The sequence below is a fragment of the Babylonia areolata genome, chromosome 18 (assembly GCF_041734735.1).
Source record: "Babylonia areolata isolate BAREFJ2019XMU chromosome 18, ASM4173473v1, whole genome shotgun sequence".
Classification (NCBI taxonomy): Eukaryota; Metazoa; Mollusca; class Gastropoda; order Neogastropoda; family Buccinidae; genus Babylonia; species Babylonia areolata.
Window position 1 is genome coordinate 53,446,925 of NC_134893.1, and position 7,500 is coordinate 53,454,424.

A 7,500-nucleotide genomic window follows, 5' to 3' on the forward strand; every position below is an offset into this window, starting at 1 on the left:
GTGAAAAGATGCAGTGAACAGCTGTCTCTTGCCGCTGTGCACTACACACAGGTAAGTGGGAGAATAACTTAGCAGGTCATTCATTCATTCATTTATTCACTCGTTTTTTTCCCCTTCAGTCGTTATTTCATTCATTTTTTCAATTTATTCCTTATTTTCTGTCAATCGACTGATCAGCCAGGGATCAAGCATTCATTCAACCACTTACTCAACCCATCAATCAATCCGTCCGTATCATTTTTTTAAATATTATATATAGTTTGGATCAGCGAATGAGACAAATTATTTGCTTACTATTCACAGTCATACTATTTTCAGAATTGCATCTGATTTAGTCCATCATACATGGTTTCTGAAAATAACACTAGCGAAACAACGTCAGCCGGTTGTTTAACCAAGTAGGAAAATGTTACGGAACGCCATTGTATCAAAAATATTAGTGTCAGGGTTGTCTTTACTTTCAGCATAAGAAATAATGTGATGTTATTCCAACGTTGATACGTATAGTTATGTATTTCTGAATTTATAATCTGTTGTGTCTTTATTGTTAAAAAATTCACACACACACGCACACACACACACACACACACACACACACACACACACACACACACGCATATATATTTCATACACCCATATACACATGTATGTATGTATGTATAGCATCTCATATACATTACGGATTACGGAAGCAAATATATTAGGAGTTAAGTGTAAAATGCAGCAACTGGCGAATAATAACTGTACAACATACAGTGTGATGTAACCACACTCTACAGAGTTTCACCGTGTTTTTCTTTCAGTTATCGGAGAGGAATGCAACACTATTTCTAACCGTCGTGGTGGAGTGTAACATCATATCTGTATTAGTTTGTCGCCTTACATAACTAACTTGATGTTACTTTGGAACATTGAATCGTCCCTTTATGACATATTTCAATCCTTGTTAAAACAAACATAAACAAATAAAGCAATCAACAACAACAATTACACAACAACAATAACCACCACCACCACCACCACCACAACAACAACAACAAAAATTGAATCAACCTTGTTCTAACGTTAATGTTTGCCCCATGTGCTTATGTCGTAAAAGAAATAAGGAATCTAAATCCGACAGGCAAAAACAGCGGGAGTGTTAACAGCACCTGCTAATGAAAATGTACAAGGTGGGCTGATACCGAAGGATTGTGATCAAACGTCATATATATCTGGTAAGCTGTGGTAATCACAATCACACACATGTGTGTCGTGGCAAAAAAAGGAGTCACAGGATGACGTATGACATGTAGTCATAGCATTGGCTATGATAGCTCCTTGTTGTCAGCCGAAGAGAAGCATTTCTGTTTTAGTTTCGGCTTCAATTTCAAAGCAGGTGTCAAATCGGGCGGACTGATTCATTTGCGCTACACCACATCTACTGTATTACCAAAACACACAAACAAAAATAGAATACACCCACCGTGTTGATCAGGTTTGTGCAAAGCATTAAGGAACACAACATGGCATAATACAGATAGACGGGCGCAATAGCCGAGTGGTTTAAGTGTTGGACTTTCAATGTGAGGGTCCCGGGTTCCAATCTTGGTGACGGCGCCTGGTGGGTAAAGCGTGGAGCTTTTTCCGATCTCCCAGGTCAACAAATGTGCAGACCTGCTAGTGCCTGAAGCCCCTTCGTGTGTATACGCACGCAGAAGATCAAATACGCACATCAAAGATCCTGTAACCCATGTCAGTGTTTGGTGGGTTATGGAGACACGAATATACCCAGCATGCGTGAACCACGTCAGAGTCATCGGCAAGTCGATGTTGGTCGTGTAACGGAAAGAAAAAGAAAGAAATATATTCATGTTTGTTCTATCAAGGAACACGGAATAATATAGACAGACAATACATTCATGTGTGTTTTATTAAGGAACATAATATGGGATAATATAGATGGATCATATATTCATGTTTGTTTTATCAAGGAACATAACATGGAATAATCTAGATAGACAATATATTCATATTTGTTTTTATTAAGGAACATAGCATGGAATAATATAGACAGACAATATATTCATGTTTAAAAAAATATTATTGAGGAACATAACATGGACTATTATAGATAGACAAGATATTCATATTGTTTTTATTAAGGAGCACAACATAGAATAATATAGACAGACAATACATTCATGTTGTTTTTTTTTTGTTAAGGAATATAACATAGAATGATATAGATAGACAATATATTTATTTTTGTTTTATCAAGGAACATAACATGGGATAGCATAGATAGACAACATATTCATGTTAAAAAAAAAAGGAATATAACATGGAATGATATAGATAGACAATATATTCATGATGTTTTTATTAAGGAACATAACATGGAATAATATAGATAGATGATATATTCATGATGTTTTTATTAAGGAACATAACATGGAATATTATAGATAGACAACATATTCATGTTGTTTTTTATATTAAGGAATATAACAAGGAATAATATAGATAGATGATATATTCATGTTTTATTTTTTCTAATTAAGGAACATAACATGGAATAATGTAGATAGACAATATATTCAAGTTGTTTTTATTAAGGAAAATAACAAGAAATAATATAGATAGATAATATATTTATGTTTGTTTTATCAAGGAGCATAACATGGAATAATATAGACAGACAATATATTCATGCTGTTTTCTTAAGGAACATAACATGGAATGATATAGATAGACAATATTTTGTATTTGTATTTGTATTTCTTTTTATCACAACAGGTTTCTCTGTGTGAAATTCGGGCTGCTCTCCCCAGGGAGAGCACATCACTACTCTACAGCGTCACCCATTTTTGCTATTTATTCCTGCATGCAGTTTTATTTGTTTTTCCTATCGCAGTGGATTTTCTACAGAATTTTGCCAGGACAATCCTTTTGTTGCCGTGGGTTTTTTTTACGTGCGCTATGTGCATGCTGCACACGGGACCTCGATTTATTGTCTCATCCGAATGCCTAGCGTCCGGACCACCACTCAAGGCCAAGTGAAGGGGGAGAAAATATTGGCGACTGAGCCATGATTCGAACCAGCACGCTCAGATTCTCTTGCTTTCTGGGCAGACGCGTTACCTCTAGGCCATCACTCCACACTTTGCACACTCCACATGAATATATTCATGTTGTTTTTATTAAGGAACATGACATGGAATAACATAAAGTTGTGTTTTTCTCATTCACAAGCAAAGATGAGTACGAGCTTTACACTGGGTAGGTCCACAGGTGACTGCTGAAAGGGGTGTAGTTGGTCCGTCCAGGGGCCGTATTCAAGAGAACATCGTGCCTGAGGGTAAATGTGTACCTGCGGGTAATCTGCCTGAGGCAAGGCAAACTGCCCAAGGGTAAGCAATATCCAGTATTCATGAACCCGCATGTCTACAAACCCGAAGGCAATTTACCCTTACTACCTGCCAAGGGTGACTGCCCACGAAGCAGAGGTAAATATGGCGGATCCTTTTGCAGCATTTTTCTTTTTTTAATTTTTTTTATGAGGGAAAACAGGCGTGCTTAACGGATAGCACGTATTTTGCGAACTCTCTCGACAATGTTCCGAGCTGTGGTGCAATGTGAAGTGATACTGAGATCATGCTGCGCAGACAGGAATCGTTAGGATTAAAAAAAAAAGACGATGGGTTAGTTGTCTGAGTGAACCACGTGTGTCTTGAATATGAAGGTAACTTATCCTTCAAGGTAAACTGTACCCGCGGGTCCCAACCATGTCAAAGATAACTTGCCTGAAGGCAAATGAATTTTATCTTGAATACAGCCCCAGGTGTAAGTGGGCTATGCGCCTTCTCCTTGCACTGTTGGCGTTTCTTCTTCTTCCTCTTCTTCTTCTGCATTCGTGGGCTGTAGCTCCCACGTTCACTCGTATGTACACGAGTGGGCTTTTACGTGTATGACCGTTTTTACCCCGCCATGTAGGCAGCCATACTCCGTTTTTGGGGGTGTGCATGCTGGGTATGTTCTTGTTTCCATAACCCACTGAACGCTGACATGGATTACAGGATCTTTAACGTGCGTATTTGATCTTCTGCTTGCATATACACATGAAGGGGGTTCAGGCACTAGCAGGTCTGCACATATGTTGACCTGGGAGATCGTAAAAATCTCCACCCTTTACCCACCAGGTGCCATCACCGTGATTTGAACCCGGGACCCTCAGATTGACAGTCCAACGCTTTAACCACTCGGCTATTGCGCCCGTCTGTTGGCGTTTCAAAATGGACGTTGTCGGTCCTCTGCTCTTTCTTAGACGGCGACACCAGAGCGGACCCGGTGATGCAGTACAGTGTAGACAAATAAGTGAATACATGAAATTCTGTCAAGTGAAAGATGCCTGTGTCAGCACAGAACAATAATTATTGCCCACCATAATAAGGCAGGGACGCCTTTCACATCAGGAATGTGGCTCTCATTGACCAACAATAGCACAAAGCTCAATGGAGGGCATGTACTGCATTTTGAATTTAAAATGAAATGATTTATAGATCAAAAGTATCTGAAAACCAATCAGTGAAAGAAAAAAAAAACACACACCAAAGAATCAACAGGAACAACAACAAAAAACCGATGCGGCCTATGGTGTCCAAGAACAGGAGGAAGAGGAGGAGGAGGAGGAGGAGGAAGAGTTTTATTCATGTCTCGTCACACATACTGGTGCAATGCAATGCAAAACTTGTCGGTTTACCACCACCCCCTACAGCCCTCACGCCCACCCCCCAGTCCCCTCCTTCTCTCCCCCCCCCGCCCCCCAAAAAATCAATGGAGGATGATAGGACTTGACATATTACAGAGAGTAAAAAAAATCTTCATTCTGTGTGATTTCATTAGATTATCTGTTTTTACATATAATTTTGCTTGTTTCTTTCTTCTTCTTGTTTGTTTGGTGTTGTTTGTTTCTGTCTGTCTGTTCGTTCGTTTGTTTTCCAAACTAATATTATTCATTTACACGAACTCTTCTCCCAGGGTGTAGAATATGCCGTAGACAAAGTGAACGCGATGCGCCAGTTGCCTGGCAACGTGACCTTGGGCTTTGTGGTCCTGGATGACTGCTACAAGGAAAGCGTTGCAGTGGCTCAGTCCTTGGCCTTTGTCCCTCAGACACAGTGTCTCGGTCAAGGTAAGACAGACAGGATCAAGGTCAATGCTTACAAGACGACAGTATTCTTGAATATGGCTTCACTTATTTTTGCAATAATCTTTTGTTTGATGTAGTGAGATGCCTAGTATGGAGAAATTGGGTGTTCAGTTGATTCTCTGAGGGGATAAATTGGCGTGTTTTATTAAAGATCAGAGGGTTCCAGTTCAGTTCTAGTCTACAGCAAACTAACTGTGTATACCAACCCTCTCAGACACTGAGACCAGAAGGGTTTATCTAGTACCCAGCTGTTAAAGAGGCGAGGAGAGTTAAACAGTAAACAACAAATACGTGCAGTAAAGTTGACTGCTTATGTTTGGCAAAGGCACACCGCTTAATCCATCGATGCTGAACATTAGTTTGGAAATAAAAGGAAGCACCAATGATCATGGCTTTGTTTCTATGCACCTGCTGTTTACCTGTGTGCAAGCTGATGGAAAGCTCTGATTAGCAATGGCTTGACGGCGTGTGTCTTGTCTTTTTTATAAGCAAAACTTATTGCACTGGTTTCGAGTTTACTGTCAAGTTGAACCAATGAAAAGAAAAGAAAAGGAATCACTGAACATAAGCTGCCGCGACTGCACACCGGCAGGATGCCATGCGAGGAAATGTGGATCACCTGCAGACACCCCCGAAGCGTTCGTGGACAGGAAACACTGTTGTCCAGAACGATTACAGCCACTGACCGGACAAAACGGACGCTCTGACTGTCTGTCTGTCTATACCTTTTTGCCCCTGTGGCTGACTGACTCTTCTGTAGAGTAATTTTTATGTTGAGAACAGAAAGAAATATTAGCATGCTTGTAACACGATGATGATGGTGATAGTAGTGACGATGGTCATGACAATGATGATGACGCTGACGACGACGACGATGATGACGACGATGAAGTTAATCCAGAGTTACAACCACACCAACGCTTCTTCTGGGGCAGAGGTCTCCCATCGGGCGGCCAGCGACGTGCTGGGGGCCTATGACGTGGTAGCCGTGATAGGGTCCTTCCTCAGCTCCCAGTCTGTGGCAGTGTCTCACCTTCTGGGCCCGGCCCAGGTGCCTTTGGTCAGCTTCACCTCCACCAGCGACGACCTCACCAACAAGGCCCTTTTCCCGTACTTCCTGCGAATCACGCCGCCGGACAGGTAGGTTGACGGCCTACATGTTAGACCTTGGAGTAGTTGTCTGGTTCGCTCCCCACGGGATGTCAGCTGCCACACCAGACTAGGCATTTTTGGTAAATTTCTAAAGTCAGCGCTCGTGTTGTTCTGGAATACGTGCTCTGGATTCCCTGTTTTTGTCTTCCTTTCGTGTTTGTTTTCAGCTTGTCTGTTTCAAAGGCATATTTTCAAAGGACGAGCGAAAGGACAAAACGAGAGTGCATGCTGTTGTTCATCTCTTCTGCATAATGCATGTAGAGCAAAGAGTTCTTCACTTTCTCCTGCGAGGTATGTATGGGGCATTGGGGTTATTCACATGACGGTTTGCGCATATTCGGTCCAGGTAGACAGGCAATCCTCTTGTAACAGGGATGCTTGAGACAGAACCAGTTGATTGAACATTGGAAGAACTCTTTCTCATTCTCCAGTCAAACACTGACTGATTCACGGGCGTTCTCCCCTCTAGCCCAACAGCTGACGGTTACTGTTTTTGGCCCAGGTGCACTTTCCAACGTGTCCACACACGCACGCGCACTCTCATGAACTTCCCCACAATACACACCATTACATTTTTCTGTCCTTTCATTTTTTTTTGGTCGTATCAATCGAAGATACAAGTAATGTTTTAAGTTACAAACGTCAGAAATTATGTAGATACACAGTATCGCGTCATATTTGATATTGTGACAGGAGAGCCATGAGCTCGATAAATTTCTAAACGGAAAAACAACCTGTGTGTTTTAAATTTTTTTTCGATTATGTTCGTATCTTCTTATGTACTATCCCCACCCCAATATTCCTTGTGACTCCGGTACACTTGGTAATAAAAGACATATTCTATTCTATTCTATTTAAGTATTTTCCCATAAGAAATATCTCATTATACGCCCCACACCCCTCCCGCGCACTTGCGCGCACAAAAACACACACACACACACCTGCACAAACAGACAAACAGACACAGACACACAGAGAGATACAGATACAGACACAGACACACACATACAGACCAGAGCGCCCACCACATATATTCACCAGCTTAATGCTCATCGGCTGACAAGGGTATCCAATTAACAAGTCCACGGGTGATGAGTGGATGAGACATCTATTTGTGTTGCTGTCAGCCTTTCATATTCAGTGCTGTTCGCACAACC

The 7,500-nt window shown here is 41.3% G+C and overlaps 1 protein-coding gene across 1 annotated transcript in view; it reads left to right on the top strand.

Annotated features, from left to right (window-relative positions):
- The window catches only part of LOC143292277 (metabotropic glutamate receptor 6-like), a 22,345-nt gene that overhangs the window by 198 nt on the left and 14,647 nt on the right, over positions 1–7,500 (top strand). Inside the window, exons 1-3 of the mRNA XM_076602463.1 lie at positions 1–51; positions 5,020–5,173; positions 6,127–6,331. The exon at positions 1–51 is cut by the window's left edge and continues 198 nt beyond it. Of these exons, the coding sequence (XP_076458578.1) occupies positions 1–51; positions 5,020–5,173; positions 6,127–6,331 (410 nt within the window). The remainder of the gene's footprint in view (positions 52–5,019; positions 5,174–6,126; positions 6,332–7,500) is intronic.